This window comes from Plectrocnemia conspersa, unplaced genomic scaffold, assembly GCF_051122295.1.
Source record: "Plectrocnemia conspersa isolate PC_06_02 unplaced genomic scaffold, ASM5112229v1 ptg000012l, whole genome shotgun sequence".
NCBI lineage: Eukaryota > Metazoa > Arthropoda > Insecta > Trichoptera > Polycentropodidae > Plectrocnemia > Plectrocnemia conspersa.
Window position 1 is genome coordinate 12,631,714 of NW_028277176.1, and position 16,633 is coordinate 12,648,346.

Here is a 16,633-nt window from a genome sequence, read left to right on the forward strand (position 1 = left end):
AGTAGTGAGACACCAGACTGAAATTAAAATTTGTGAATCAGTAACATCGATTTTATTAATTGTGAAACGCGTTCCGATATGATTTATTATAAGATCTATTTAAATATATTTGGTCTCAATTAAATACATAATCACCGACAACACTTGGTAATCGTCTTCGGGTTCACATAAACTGAAATCTCATCGATTACCCAAAAGAGGGTAGCGTATCGGTTTTTATTTTTTTAGAATTACACCGCTGCCACTAATCTGTTGTGCTGATAAATATATAAAAGTAAAAAATGGATTGTAGTAAATATGTACAAATACCTCGGCGCAATTATTAAAGCAGAAGCTAGTTTAGAAACAGAAATTATAATAGAAATGGCAAGAAATGCCTTCAGCAATATGAAAAGAGATATTAATAGCCTTTTTAGTTATTAATCTTATTACGTTATTTATAAATACGTGTTCAAATTTAAAACTTAAGGTTTTTTATCGCCGTACGCATGTTTATTACCCAAACATCGGTTAGAAATCGCAATCAACTTTTTATCGATGTCGTTGATAACACTGAATACACGACGACACTAATAAACGGTTATTTGCGATTTTGAACCGATCTGTGGGAAATAAACTTTTAAAATTTTAAAACGTATTTATGTAGCAAAACATTGTTGGCCAGTTTTACTGACGCTAGAACCAGAATCCAAAGAAGATTTCTGAGCGTAGTGCCCATAGAGTAATGCCTGAAATACACTCTCTGGAAGATGGCCAAGGTTGGCCAAGGACGGAGAATATAGTGGGTTACTTCGGTCGAGTTCGGTTCTGCCCGCTCTAAAATCTCTCGGAAGTTGTCTGAGGTTACCGAGAACGGGAAGTAAAGGGAGGGTAATTCAGTCGACTTGGCCAGCTTCGAGCGCTTCCGAACATTGTCGGCAAACGGACCGAAGTCAACGGAACCGAAGTCCGAGCTGCTCTTTCGAGCGCGAGCGGTGAGATACTTCCCTTTTCGATTTCTCGCGTGTTAAGTGATGACAGTGAGAGAGATAATGATATGGTTTTTCGCAAACTGAGATAGAACGAGTAACTCGGTTCAATTTCAGTATGCGCGTAAGCGTCCTATGGTCAACACGCATGTCGAGCGCAGCATTGTGGTCACGTGGTCAAGTTATAATACCACATGCTTATCGGAGACTTCAACAGGCTCTTACTGATATTTTTGAATATTTTAGGGCACCAAAAGGGATTAATTACATTTTTGATAGTATATTTTTTTAACACATATCGTTATTATATTTATTTCATATAAAATAAAATAATTAGTGGTACTTGATTTTGTTAAAAATATCGTTTCGAATATCCTTACGTATTTTCCTAGATCGGTTTATATAAATGTCACACCATAATGAATTCTTATTTAGAATCGATGGCGACAAATTCTAGGATAGTCACAGATGTGGTGTTCGTATTCTGAAGTATCATTTTATGTCTTATGGCATTTTGCAAAAGCCGACAAAGATTTTGCGTAAATTGAATATTTACGACCGAAAAGTTTTCATTGATATTGTATTGGTGAGTGCTCACAAAAACTTTAATAATTATCAGTAGCGTAATTTTAATAATATGACAATTTAAAAATTGCGATTATTTAGCACATTTTTCGATCGCGCGCAAATATGCCACCTGTACGTGACAGAAGCCGTCGTCCGGACGTCGTTCACGACCGCCGTCCTGACGGCATATGAAATTTGCGGCAGTGTGGTCGCTTACTCGAAGTCGTAGGTCTTGGCCGACTTCAGTTGTAACTTCGGTTCGGACAACTTCCAGAGAGTGTAGTTCAGGCATAATATATTCTTTACTATATGGTAGTACCGATATAATTAACAAGTACCATATGTTGTATATGTACGATTACTTTATAAGATCGCAATTGACAACATTGCTTTTTGGGGAATCTTTCCATGCTTTTAAATTGTTTATTTCATAATTTATTTAAATATAAAAAATGTGCATATTTATTATAAAGTATATGGCCGTAAAAGTTGCTACGCGGGTCAACAGTCGACATCGGCCGGTCGTGAGTAATCCGGGCGGCGGCGATCGGAGGCCGCAGCGCGATCAAAGGATGGCACGCGACTACGATCATCTTTTCAAGCTGCTCATCATCGGCGACAGCGGTCAGTCGTCATTCCATCGACTTCGCCGTTAACCTTCGCCCCCCATACCTTTCACTACTTTTTACTAACGTCAACCGTCGTTCGACGAAGTGTCATCTTCGTCACAATCCTTCCACTTTGATATAATATATCTCGCGCTCGATGCGCCCCATTGACGCAAAAAGTGACAACATAACGATCAAATTGACCGTTTCCGCCCTCGCAGATAAAGAAGCGAGGTCGTTTGTGATTAAAAAATAAAATAAACGACCATCATCCAAAATAATCGGTACTCATTTTTAAAAATGGTGGTCTTAAAACAAATAAATTCCACCGGTCGTATGTTTAAATTAAAAATAATTAATTGACCCCCCCCCCCTCTCGAAGATATTAACGTCATAATTCTTATTTTTGAAAATATCAGTCTTAAAACATCAAAAATCAACCATTTGCAACTTCAAATTTAAATATATATATATTATCATTATCATCATTCATTGCGCAATATATGCATATACTTTTTTGACGTTCGAATTTTAGGTTATATTATGTAAATTGTGTTTTTTTTAAATTTTACAGGCGTCGGTAAAAGTTCGCTGCTGCTCAGGTTCGCTGATAATACGTTCTCGGGCAATTATATAACGACCATCGGTGTAGATTTTAAAATAAGGACTGTTGAAATAGATGGTTTACGTGTGAAATTGCAAATTTGGGATACAGCCGGACAGGAAAGATTCAGAACGATAACGGCCACATATTACAGAGGCACACACGGCGTCATCATAGTGTACGATGTTACGAGCGGTGACTCGTTCGCGAACGTCAAGAGATGGCTTCATGAGATCGAACAAAATTGTGACGTTGTGAATAAAGTCCTAGGTATGCAATATTAATTCAATATTAAATAAAATCACACCGATATTATTATATATATGTTATTGATTATAGTTGGCAATAAGAACGATACGCCGGAGCGAAAAGTTGTATTGACTGATGACGCTCAAAGATTTGCAGATACCATAGGAATAACGCTGTTCGAAACGAGCGCCAAAGATAATATTAATGTCGAAGAAATGTTCCTTCGAGTCACGAAAATGGTATTTATATATAATAATCGTGCATTTTACCCACATTATAACAGTGATATGAATTGTTATATATTTTAAGGTATTACGTTCCAAACTCGATATGATCGAACGACAGAATATCAACGCTCACTCAGACACAGTCAATTTGAGGCGATCACACAAACAGAAGAAAAAATGTTGCTAATATTACCTACAAGCAGTGTGGTGCTTAACTGCTTGCTGACAAATTAAAAGTAAATATTCTTTGACATAGTAGGTAATTGAAACCCTTAGCCAGTTTAGTACGAGCGAGACAAGAAAACGCCGATAATGCTTTTACATGATTCACAAAACACAAACGAAGCTTGCTCAATGTTTTGTATACACTATTATTTTAAATATGAGGTGGGCCAATGATCGACTTTTTTCTGTTATATTTCGGTCCTCAAATGTGTAAATATTAATATGCTCTTAATTATCCCACAAATAGTGCCATCGAATTTGTCGATTATGGAGATCAAAACGACTCAATTAAATTGTATAAATATATAAAAAACTTCTTGTTTGCGTAAATATTAATTGGCCCATGTTGTACACGAAGAATACATTTATAAAAAAATTCAGAGCACTAAAAAGTTAAGGTTTTTAGATCATATTGTTCTTGATGGTTTACTTTTTGATTTATCTTCATGCAATTTCTTTCGTAGTAAATAAAAATCAAGACGTTGAATAAATCACTGGGAAGGGTTGATTAATAATAAAACGAAACCAATGAATAAATATAATTAGAGATGAAGAGGTTAATATGAAATTTGACTTATATTATAGTATATTAAATGCGGAAGGTGTTAGATGTCTCGTTGAAATACTGTTGTGATTATCGTGAATTTTATACAAGTATATATTGTTAAATCATTGAAAAGTAAAAAGTAATAAAAACTATAATCATATATTAGTCAGAGCGTTTATTATATATCATTAGGTATCGTAGTATTTATTTACATTTTTTTTTTGTAAATAAGAATCCATTTATAGTTTTACAGATATGACAATTGATGTTTTGTTCCATTTTTAATGTAATTTTATTCCATATGTACAAAATTATATTAAAAACATAATTACATACAAATTTATTAATTTAACATATTTTATGCGCTAAAAAGTATTTTATTTCATTACATAACAAAAAAAACAATGAAACTGTGCTTTGAGTTAAATATATGAATTTTCATTCCATAATTTGTATTTATAGTAATTACGACTTGCGTACAATAAAGCTACCATTATTTTAAATATATTTTTGATGGAAATATAATTAACTTAAATTTGAATCACGTGTCAGATTCGCACGTGGGTGTTTCGCACTCAAAGGTCAAAACGCTCGACTCGAATTATACCGTTATCTTCAATCACAATTTGTTGGTTTCATTATCATTTTTTACGGATGCATTTGAGATCTTTCAACCTTTAGACTGTTTGTTACAATTAGCGTCAGGTGCTCGGAAAGTCGGTAAACAATAGTGTTTTAACAGCAGTTGTGTAATAACGGTGAAATGTGTTGATTTTTCATTTCAACATTGCCAGTATTATAGTTATATAATGTTTAGTTTATATTTTTTATTTGTTGACATAATAGAATTTTAACACTCTGCTGCTCAAAAGAAATAAATTATCCGAAACGTATTGCAGATTTTTTCAGACGTCAGAAACGACCTTCTAAATGCTCCGTAAAACTTGTACGTGTATAAGAGATGAGTGAAAAAAAATGAGACAATGTTAGATTGTCTTATTTTTTACTATGTCTTTATCTGTGCTGTAACTGTGTATACTTTTAACTGTTAGATAATTGATAATGAATATTATTTATGTTATATTAACAAATATTGATTTATTTCCATTAAATAACTATTTGTACACATGTATATTGCAATTTATAATTTTGTATCAGTGTTATAGTTTTATATATATTATATATAAAAAAAATATTCTAGTATTTTTTACGAACAAACGAACAAACTGTCGTGGAACGCATTTTGTGTTTAAATACAATTTTCCCATTATATAATATTAATATTTCATGTGTAGGTTTCAAACGCATTTTATTTTAACTATACCAAAATGTTTGGATTTGCATAAATTTTATTTTTATCCAATTATTTTATTATAGAGAACTATAAATACAGGGTATACAAGATCTTTTTTTGACACATGAAATTCACGCAATATAACACATTCAATAATCGCAAGGAGACTGATAAAATGAAATGTGCGATATATCCATCGATTCTGGCAATAATTTTAATATATATATATATATATATATATACACATATATATTGCCTTGCGTTTTAAGTTACATACATATAGTCAACGGTGGTTCGTGAGGGGTGCTGCGTGATTTATTAAAAATAGTTTTGACATTCATAAAATATTTTTTAGCACCCTCATTAACCGCCACTGTGTGTAGGTACTTTACTTTGCCACGTTTGTGTAACTCTATGTTGAAATAAATATTTTTTGTATATTATTCCGTATTGTATTTATTTATATACTTGAAAAAAAAAAACACTTTTAAATGACAAATTTATTTATAAATAAAATCGTTGAACCCAAAAACATGTATATAAAATAGAGATAGTACATTTTTTCTATATATACACACTTATAAGTTAACATACAGGCGAATAATGTTAAAGTATTAATTTTAATTATCTGCATGCAAGCAAATAACCTTAAAAGTATTAATTTTAATGATCTGGACAAGTCAGTCAAACAAACTTATTTTTAAGGCATCCTAAAACATAAAAATAGCAAAAGTAATAAAATGAATAAAGAAAAACAATATACTAATTTTTTTCATATTAAACTAATAAATATTATCGTGTTCAATGTTGGAAAGAAGAACTTTAAAAACATCGTAATACACTGACCGTTTTACATATTTATTGCCACAAAGATCAAATAACTAATTTGTAAAATTAAGCTATGATTTGAAATGTGTTTTAAATAGTCGATTTTATTTTTGATAATTAGCACATATAGTACAAATTGAATTAATTTATTCTATCTAATAATTATAACAGCAAAATATAATAAGCTACATAACTGGAAATAGTAAAAAAGAAAACACGTTAATAATTATACAACGATAATTTATTTTTCTACTCTAAAAAAGTATAATTATTAAGTTAAATGAATTCAATATGTACTATATATTATAATCATAAAAAATATGATATGTTAGGTAAAAAGTAATAGTATTAGCATATAATATAAATCGAGTCAACTTACCTTTGTGACAAAAATATGAGTGTTATAAATTAGTAATATTCATAAAGTATTTAAACAATATAATACGAGTACATGAATTTCAACACCTTAGCAACTATGTATTGCCATTTTTTTTAAATAATAACTACACTACATTATAACTTAGGAATCTGTGTTTACAGTAGACGTGTTCTCTTTCAGACAAATTGATTCAATATATACACATATTATATCTATATATATTTATATATATATAAAAACAAAAATGCACAACCAAGCAATGAAACAATATTGTATATTTATAGCTATGTATGTATTTCATATAAATTGAATAATACTTTATATTTAAGTATCGAGTAAATTGTTTTAAAGCCAATCAATAGATTGCAATAATGTAAATAAAAGAACATTTGTCACTTTGCAGTATTCAACAACAACGAAAATCTAATCACAATGTTTTTTATTAACTATTAAACGCTACTTGTTTGACATCATAAATACACAATCTTAAACTAACAATCATAAAAAATAGTATATATAAAAAAATATTTGCTTATTCTGGTAAACTTTTAGTAGTCATTGATCTTGTACATATTTTGTATCAGTCTAAATTTAATACGATTGCGATTTTACAATATAAATTTTTGTCAAAGTACAGCATGTTTTTAATATATGATATTGTAATCTATTACAGCAACTTAACATACGTAAGTCTAATGTGTTACACCAGATACTTTATTAATGTATTATCACTTAGACTGAAATCAGAAACATTTATTTTAATTTAATCGTAAACTATTTATAATATATATTATATTTAAAATATAGATGTCTCTCTACTTTTAATGATAAGTTTCACTTTGCTTTGTGGAATCAAAAAGGTACTTGTCGGTTATGAGCATATATTTAACAATTAAATTTGAACCATATAATAGAGGCTGCGTCTAGCATGACTATTTTCTAAATTATTATAAAAAATTCATATTATACTTTTTTCGGGCACTGATCATAAATTAACTGCAAAAGTGACATTTGTAATAATTCATGAATACGCTTACAATAATCACTCATCACTGCATTATAATTATTATTTAATATAAACTCTAATCTAAAACGAAAAGCAGGAGTAAAACGCTAACATCTAAAAAAAATACAACAAAAACGGGGTAAAATAAAAATTAAAAACAAAAATTCACTCTAATGTAAAAACATTTTAACACAGTAGATTGCATGCGCATGTATATATTTTGTACATAATTACATAAGTATTGTACATGAGTTATTGCGTACGTTAGTCGATTTTGATTAAGCTACGTATATATCTTATAAACAATTGAGCCTATACATTGTAATAAAACAGATTGAACCATTTGCTAATATAAATATATTTTGTGCATCAATCGAGTCTATTTGCCAAAACACATTTTATAATAAACATCAGCGACGGCTCGAGAGGCTGTTTGGTTATTTTCTTTAATATTATAACTGTAATGGCAAATAGATCAATTAAGATATATAATTTAATTTTTTAATAGAATAAATATAAAAAATTCTCTGTTAAGCCAGCTATTAATTTATAATTTTTATATTAAAATGACTCCTTGAACGGATACAATGCTAATATACAAATAACATAGCCTCACTAGTCACCACTGCTTGATATAGAAAATTTCAGCAGAAAGACACAAATTTAAGTGATACTTTAAAAAATTGTACTCAATCGTTTAAAATTTTATATCTATTAACAAAAATTATCTTCAAAAGTTTACCCCGTTGCAGAGAAGATCACGCGGCTTTCTGGTTAACAATTTTTCAACTACTCAAAGGCATAGCCAATATTTAATACACATTAATTCAATCACCGTCGTCATTATATATGATTTAATATATGTTTACTTAATATAATATAAAAAACATATCTCTGATTCAACAAACATTACAGAAGAGAAGAAAGTGTTTAAAATTAAAATTAGGATATATAAACTAGTTTTTCAACGGCGTGTAAATCAAAAATAGAAATACTCACCGCCACCGCCAACGTTACCGATCAATGCAATATCATTCTTGCATTAATGGCGCGTCGGTGATCGAAAAGACGAACATGATGCATCCAAATTGCAACAGTGATCCGTGGGTCAATACTGCGGTACCTTCCCACCCGGCTACGAGTTCTCTTTTGTGCGCTCCGCTTTCGATGCAGGCACAAGTTGACTCATAAATTTGAGCAGATGGTGTGCTGAAATTCCAATGCTATCGTTAACAAACATGACAGGTAATTATCTAATGAAATTGATCAAAAACCACATGTATCTATAATTTTTTCGATATATAAAATATAATATAATTGAAAATGGTCTGTCGAGTTTATATCGTAATTTATATATTGATGATTTCACATCGGCATTCGTCAATTCAAAAAATATTAATGAAACACATTATAGATAAATTTATTAAAAACGAAAGACACAATAATAAGAAAATTTTGATCAAATTAATAATAATTAATATTAAATTTAATTAAGTAATTTATTATTTGCGTGAATATTTTCCTTACATGAACTATATTAAATCCAAACAGAGAACAAGATTTACTGATATTTTTTTTCATTTGCAACAGTTTCATTATATTTTTCACCTGAAGCTTCAATTTCAGACCAAGTTAATTCATTGTTGTTTATCCAAGTAAAAGATTCTGTTCCACAAAAACGGTTTAATTTTGTAAATTCTTGTAGTTTTATTAATATTAATACTTACTTTATTTTTCAATTATCTAAAAAGCGGTTTTGCTTCTCGAGGTATAAATTTTGTATAATGCCTTTCCTCAAGATTTCTTTTTAATTTTCTAATTTCACTGACAATATCAGTTGCACTCGCTTTTGTACTTGACATATTTAAAATAGATTTGTTAAACAATTTGAGTTGCCCTTGGACAAACCACAAATACATTTCACCACAATCATTTTCAAAAAATCAGTGGACAGTGTTCTCGTGTAATGAAATATGATCTCAGTTCCTGAAAGATTACAATTATTCTGTAAATATCAGGAAGAAGCGAAAGAAAATGTGTGTTGCCGTGTTGAAAAACCTTTTTATACTCGACATCTACATATTCACAAACGCTTTTTGTTGTGTGACTCAAACCTCCTATTTTAATAGGTAGAATATCAACTGCAGTTTGAAAACTGCTATGAATGATGTGAGCCCGCAACCAAATGCCCACAATATTTCTTCCCAGTTCCTTCTTCAATCGACTATAAAAATTGTTTTCTCCTTTTCGTTTTACACTCCCAAAATTGGTATTGCAGTTATCTCCACAAAATCCAATATTTTTTTGTTTTTTGATAACTGATATTAATTAGTTTGTCAATATTTCTGCAGTTTCATTGGGAACTGATTGTCTAAAAGTTGTACTTTTACTCTACAATCTAGTGCAAAATACTGCACAACACACGGCAGTTTTAATTTCTTTCCTATTGGAAGTATCAATTGATATTGTCACATAATTTGTTTTGTTTAAATCTTCACAAAGTTGCTGAAACAACAGTGGCTTAATCACATTAACAATGACATCCTCACATTTTGTTCTGGCCAGGCTAAACACCGATATCAATTTAGATGAGCAATTGGGAAACTTAAAGCTGGTTTTCAATAAAATATATGTTTGAATATTAATCACCTTAGAAATTAAAATTAAAAAATAGATCGCAAACTCAAAGATTTAGCACTTTCATAATATAAAAAAGTTTGATGAAGTGGCGAAATATTTTTTGATACCTTTTATTTTTGCCCGCTTTTGTACTACTACGTCTTTTAGCAGCTATGTTACGCAGTCCAGCAGCTCTTTCTTCAGCACCAGTGGTCTCTCCCGTTGCCGGTATCATTTCAGTAAAGTCGCATGAGTACAATTGTCCATTGACACATGTCCCGAATTCGGAATAGTTTATCAGCTCGAAATGCTTAGTGATCTAATAAATTTTAATGTATCCATAAACCGTGAGATGAATCAGGTAAGTTAAAAACCAGTTTTATGTACTTACTTCATCGTAAAATATGAGTGCATGTTTTTCCGAGATGAACGAACATGAGCCGTACCGTTGTAATGCCAAATCACAAGCCCCCATTCCAACACTTAAGCGTGATAGCCTCATCGGAATCGGTCTGCCTAATCCGTCTCCTAATCCATTTCTATAATAATCACATCGTAATAAAATATATGAAGATGATTGTCATATATATATAATAGATAATACAGTGACAGTTTGTGATATAAAATCATGGAAATGCTGCTTCAGCATTTCAAACAAACAGTAAATTTACAAACTACCACTGGATATATAGATATAAAAACCTAGCCGGACGTTCTACTGGACATAACGTAGCTCGCACCGGATGAGCACTCAACGATGGCATTGGAGCAGTTGGACCAAAATTAATGGGAATAGTTGGCAATTTTGGACTGCTAGTAGACCCCATTCGTAATTTTAATATTTCCTCTTGCGGAGCTATGGCTCCAGCCACATCTTTAGCTATTTTTTCGACGTCCTTTTTACTCAACAACTCACTGGGTAGAGCCACGTGGCGAAAACCATAAGGCACAAGACTTTTTTTATCGATGCTCTTAAGTATCAATTCCGATATGCTGTCGTCTAATCCGTCACGGTTATCCAAGCCCAACAGTTGCTGCAATCGTTGAAACGCCAACAATTTAATGAGTCTTATATCGATCTTTTTCAACTGCTCCTCGACCGAGAACAATATCTCGTTAGTCTCTTTAGAGTCGGTCTCGATTATGCCCAAGATAACATCAGGTTTTTCAATGCTCCGATGCTCTTCTTTCGGCTGCGCCATTTCAACGTCGTGAGTCTCGCGTGTTTTTCTCTTCTTTGGCCCGATCACTAAATAAGGCTTCGAATCTTGGCTGTCGGATTCTTCGTCGATCTTCGTTAAATTTGACATTTCTTCGGATATGTTTTTTAAGTCATCGTTTGCACAATTCAACTGTTCTTCCTCTTGAAGATCGATTTCATGGTGGTAGCAATCTTTGTTCTTCGTGAGATATTTAGGACAATGAAGGTCTAAGCATATTACATCTTTCTTATTACCATTCTCTTCCTCCGCTGGATTGTACATCTTATTTTTTAACACTGTAAACAAATCAATGTTAAATCAACTCTAGATTAAAATAGTTAATGTTTGATTTACCCATATTGCAGCGTTGGAATTCTCTTCTTTGTGGCAATAGCGACGGTGGGAATTTATAATGGTATCGAACCATTTCAGGGACGCGCACTCTACCTTTAAGCGCACCACTTGGTAAATGAATACGAAACGGTGGATTCTTTCTACGAGCGCATCTAATGAAGTCTAATCGAACCGCATTCTGGTCTACAGGACCGCCAAATTTATCCCAAAGGGCGACTCTCTCAGTCGCTGATATCGAGTTTACAAGTTTCCAGTCCTGTCAAAAGAATATTAATTTATTTCACCGGATCGATATTAGTAAATATAGCTTATAGTCTTACGATATATTGTTCGACATGATTAGGGCACATCCATCGTCCTGATGGAAGAGCTGTGAGTGGAGGGTCCAAACAGTCCTAAAAATCCATAGGAATTATTTAGTATTATGAGTAAAAGGCGTATATTTATAAATCATATTAAAATAAATGCACGAACCGTTCATTGTTTTATGTTTTGATAAGCCATTTAATGATAGCCTATTGAACCATACCACATCATAATATAATATAAAGAAAAGTGTTTTTAATGAATAAATACCTGATGAAAAAGCAGTGGACAATAATCACATTGAACAAGAGGCGCCACACGGCAACTCTTCTGACAATGAAAGCATAACTTAGCCGGTAGAGGCACACATCCCCATTGATCACGCATGTGCGCCACAGAAGCCTTTCCGTTTTCAGCTATCATAAAAAAATGTTAACTTAAGTATATAAGAATTAGGATTTCAAAAAATAGTAAACCGACGTTTATCTGTTCCGGGGAATGGACAGTTAATTTGCATTTCGGGTGGTAGTTGAAACTGTCTTGGGTTCATAATTTTTGCCGCTTTGACGAGTATCGACAAAGGCCCCGTGTCGACTTCTTCCGGCGGAGGCATTTCAACATTTGATTCGACAGGCTGATCTTCTGGTTTAGAGCCGTTTGAGTTTTTATCAGTCTCCGATTCTTTGTCAGGGACATCCTTTTCTTTTTCTTTATCAGTTTTACGACTGGAAGTGCTAGCTGAACTAATGCTCGAATTGGATCTGTTGACTCGGAGCGTCCTATAGTTATAAAAATCAATTAATCAATCTAAAATTTATGCAGTGGTTCTGTAATATATATATGTATATATATGTTGTTTTTTTTATTATTATCTCGCAGGTATATATTTCATTTTCGTACAACAGGACAATGCTTCCAAACACTCTTCTAAATTATGCAGAGGTTTCTACAAGTAAAAAAACAAGAAGGAATATTAAAAAATATGATTTGGCTACATTAATCGCCAAATTTAAATCTATACTCTATTTGTGTTAACATAGTCAGTTCGAGAGCTATCCATTTCATCATTATTCATAATTGAGAAAGAGATAGCAAGTTTGGGTTTACGCCTCTACTATAAGCTCTAAAGCACACGATACGAATATACTTATATATAAACATAAAAAATATAGTAATGCTTTTAATTTCTATAAATTTGTTCAAAATATAAACAGGAGTAATGATAAGTATATCAAACATATATCCGTATCGTGTGCTTTAGATTGGAGCTAATAGTAGGGGCGTAAACCAAAACTTGCAATTTCTTTCTCAGTTATGAATAACGATGAAATGGATAGTTCTCGAACTGACTGTGTTGACGCAAACAGGGTATAATTGAGCTATGAGGGGATGAGCTTGATCAGAAAATTCATTGACATTGAACAATTTAGTTTAGAATGCCAAGAATAGTTAGTTATGTTATCCAATAAGATAGATTTTTTGATGAAAAGGCGATTAAATGATTTTTTTATTTAAAAAATAGCATTTAAAATTGTAATTTAGTTAAATGATAAATATGCGTTTCAACTTTCATGTATTTTTTTTAGTTTTGATGATATATTTCGATAAGAATTTTTTACGGTTAATAAGGCATTTCTTTTCATTGAGATAAGAATAAATCCAGAAATCTCGATCAACTAATACGAGATCTTATCTTATAAGATGTCACATACTCCTAACACATTATGTGAGTGACACTCGCCAGCCAGTTGCTGCCGAGTCTTAAAAGAAATTCAACTTTAATAAAATAACTTAGCAATCCCATAAAATGCTTCTAATTTAGACAGCACTTCACTGCTATGGGTTGTGTGACAAGTGCCAATATACTTGCTCTATACCAAACCATTCCTAAATCCAAAATAGGAACTTGAAGAAATAGTACATACCTCATGCTAGAACAAAATAATGCTTCAAATCTTTACAGCATTGAAAGGGGTGGTATAGAATCACTAAATAATCTAAAAAGGTATTTAATAGAATACATTACGAGACGAAAGAAAAAATAATAATTATTAATTTCCACGAATAAAAGGTTTACTTTTATAAAAAAATACCTCAATAATCATATTTATGAGCCGATGAGATTGAAATATGTAAAGGCAAAATATGATACATTTTATATTAAATATGAATTCATCTATGTGTCTAGTAGAAATAACAGAAACGTCCTAGTGGTAATCCTGCATCAATATCAACTGCTACTTTGCAGACGATTCAGAAAGCTGATTCAAATTTATAGGTTTATCATGATATAATTACAATTAGCATTGCAGAGGCGATACGTGTTTGTTTTGCAATTGTTAACGTCCCTAGTGAACAGTTAACAATTATATGAAGACAAGCAAAAAAAACCTCATGAAAAATGTGGAAAAACTTATTCATAATGTAAAATATAAGACTGTTCAAATCAACATTAGGATTCTAATTAGAGTTGAAAAATGTTTTTATTTATCCAAGTGCACATGCTTTTAACAACCTTTTGGTTATGCTATATCACTTTTACGAAAAAGATAGAAAAGCGATTTATCACTGCTGATTAAATCATTGTTTTTATATAATATTATACATTTAAGCAGGAAATTTTAGTCCAAAAGTTTGCCTTGTTTTGTCTAAATTCTATTTCAGAATTTGAATATATTCTATGATATATTCGAAAGTAAAATATCAAGTATATAATATTTCTACACATGCTGAATAAATAAAATTCTATACATTTGCTCGTTTGTAAACAAACAATGAGCTGCAATAAATTGCGTTTTTGTCATTTTCACAAAAGTTGTAGAAGTGAAAATTTTTGTTTATGTGGAAAACTCCTATGTATTATATTTTATACATCTATGTCAAATGACCGACCATTAGATGAAATACGTTTGTTTATTTTAATGATAGTTTTAGATTTGTTTATTTTAATGATAGTTTTAGTTGACAATAAAAATCGGAGTTTTAATCAATCTTTAAATATTACCATCGAAATTTTCTTCCAATCATAAATTGAGTGAGAAATTTGATAAATGGTATTTATTGTATCAATTTACCTGATTTTCTTTTCGCCTTCAGAGTTTTTGGTACTAGAACTCGGTGACAGTGGTCTAATGCGCTCGCCAGAGCTACGGCATTCCAAACATAGCCACTGACCATTCGGTATATCGCACTCTTCCAGAGGAGGATCACTGTGAAAAACTTGAAATTGAAATAAGTCCATAAATGATTGTTTGATTATGTAATATGTTGTATTGTTTTGAAAGCCTGTTAAATATTTAAAACAATATAACACTTAGTTATTGGTATTATTGTATTTTTGTTATTATTCTATGCATACTGGCAACCGAGATGAAAGCTAGACGGGCATCTATCACAACATATAAGATCGCCTCCTTCCGAACAAGCGTCGCAGCAATCATGATTGTGTCCTTTTCCAGGACGTTTGTAGTAAGGATGTTGCGCCTTCTTGGGTTTGGTTGCGTTTATGTCTTCTCCTGGTGCTCTGATCAATGCACGAATTACCTAAGAACAATATAACATAAACAAATATCGTCCAGATTGAATAAAACATTGCATTATATCAAATCACATGGCAGAAGACGCCACATTAACAAATATAATATTTAAAGGTTACGTTCTGAAATAATATGAAAAATTTCAATTTATATCGGTATTAGTGCGTCGATTCGATTACAATAACATATATAAAACGTTTAAGATTGTTCCTAATATCGATTTGTCACTTTGAAGTTAAATATTTGATCGATTTTTAGATGTTTAATTTGTGCAAGTTTTTGGTGGGAACTTTGGCTTTTCGTATTACACGTGCGTTAATGTGGCGAATGTTTGGTTTTAATGGATGCTGGTTAGTTGGTGGATTGTACTTACGTGCATTAGGCCAGTGGGAGATTCATCATAGCGCGGGGACGTCATAATTTCCACCGGCACCAACTGTCAACCGACGCTCGCCACTGACGCTTCCCGCGTGTTTTTTTAATTTACTTTTAAGCTACAACACATCTGCTCGCGACCATCATTGACAAAAAGGAATTGCAAATATATTTTTTAAAAAATAGAAATTAAATTTCACGGCAATAAATTTTATGAATACGTATATAATTGGAAAAAATTATAAACTTAATTTAATTTTAATCGAAAGTGTTACATTGCTTGAAATACTTTAGAAATAATAAATTATTTATTTTCATTATAAATAAAAAAACCCCCAATAATTTCGAAAAATAAAACAAGCAATATTCAACAACTACATTTGTAAATGTATAAATTTTATTTAAAAAATACATGTAAAACCTCCCCATTTATAAGCAGGCGGCAAAATCTACCTTATATAAATTAAGTTAAAATAGTAGTTTTTGCCTAATAGAATTTCTGAAAATAAAATTAAAATTTATTTGTTCGTGCAACTTAAATTATTCATTAAATAAAATTCGCACGTCCTTCAATGGCTTCCAGGAATTATGTAACAGGTTTTTCGTAAATTTTTGACCTTCCTCTTATGTCACAAAATGTCATAGTTTTCAAAGACTGTATGTAACATGACCGCTGACTTCTCTCTTTTAAATCTGTGACATAATTGAAGGAAATCGACTTACTGCATTAAGAAAAAGA

General features: G+C 31.4%; 2 protein-coding genes across 2 annotated transcripts; one reads left to right on the top strand and one right to left on the bottom strand.

The window, feature by feature from the left end:
- The first annotated feature begins 1,999 nt into the window (after positions 1-1,999).
- On the top strand, positions 2,000-4,367 carry Rab35 (RAS oncogene family member Rab35). The gene is made up of 4 exons (XM_088199713.1): positions 2,000-2,159; positions 2,718-3,017; positions 3,087-3,235; positions 3,306-4,367. Exons 1-4 carry the CDS (start codon positions 2,012-2,014, stop codon positions 3,408-3,410), a joined length of 702 nt encoding a protein of 233 aa, XP_088055839.1. The 5' UTR covers positions 2,000-2,011; the 3' UTR covers positions 3,411-4,367.
- A 4,022-nt stretch (positions 4,368-8,389) lies between these two features.
- Positions 8,390-15,999, bottom strand: LOC148228250 (PHD finger protein 12). Its single transcript, XM_088199712.1, has 11 exons — positions 15,893-15,999; positions 15,342-15,526; positions 15,058-15,192; positions 12,464-12,762; positions 12,254-12,399; positions 11,998-12,072; positions 11,678-11,933; positions 10,824-11,619; positions 10,513-10,660; positions 10,250-10,440; positions 8,390-8,711 (listed from the first exon to the last, which is right to left on the bottom strand). Exons 1-11 carry the CDS (start codon positions 15,935-15,937, stop codon positions 8,534-8,536), a joined length of 2,454 nt encoding a protein of 817 aa, XP_088055838.1. The 5' UTR covers positions 15,938-15,999; the 3' UTR covers positions 8,390-8,533.
- Between the last annotated feature and the right edge of the window lie 634 nt (positions 16,000-16,633).

Excerpts from the sequence above, each read along its gene's own strand:
- Rab35 (XM_088199713.1), top strand. The coding sequence starts at position 2,012 with ATGGCCGTAAAAGTTGCTACGCGGGTCAACAGTCGACATCGGCCGGTC. Across the intron at positions 2,160-2,717 it reads GCTCATCATCGGCGACAGCG|GCGTCGGTAAAAGTTCGCTG; the intron begins GTCAGTCGTCAT and ends TAAATTTTACAG. Across the intron at positions 3,236-3,305 it reads TCCTTCGAGTCACGAAAATG|GTATTACGTTCCAAACTCGA; the intron begins GTATTTATATAT and ends ATATATTTTAAG.
- LOC148228250 (XM_088199712.1), bottom strand. The coding sequence starts at position 15,937 with ATGACGTCCCCGCGCTATGATGAATCTCCCACTGGCCTAATGCAC. Across the intron at positions 12,400-12,463 it reads ATTCCCCGGAACAGATAAAC|CTGAAAACGGAAAGGCTTCT; the intron begins GTCGGTTTACTA and ends TTTTTATGATAG. Across the intron at positions 11,620-11,677 it reads ATTCCAACGCTGCAATATGG|TGTTAAAAAATAAGATGTAC; the intron begins GTAAATCAAACA and ends ATTTGTTTACAG.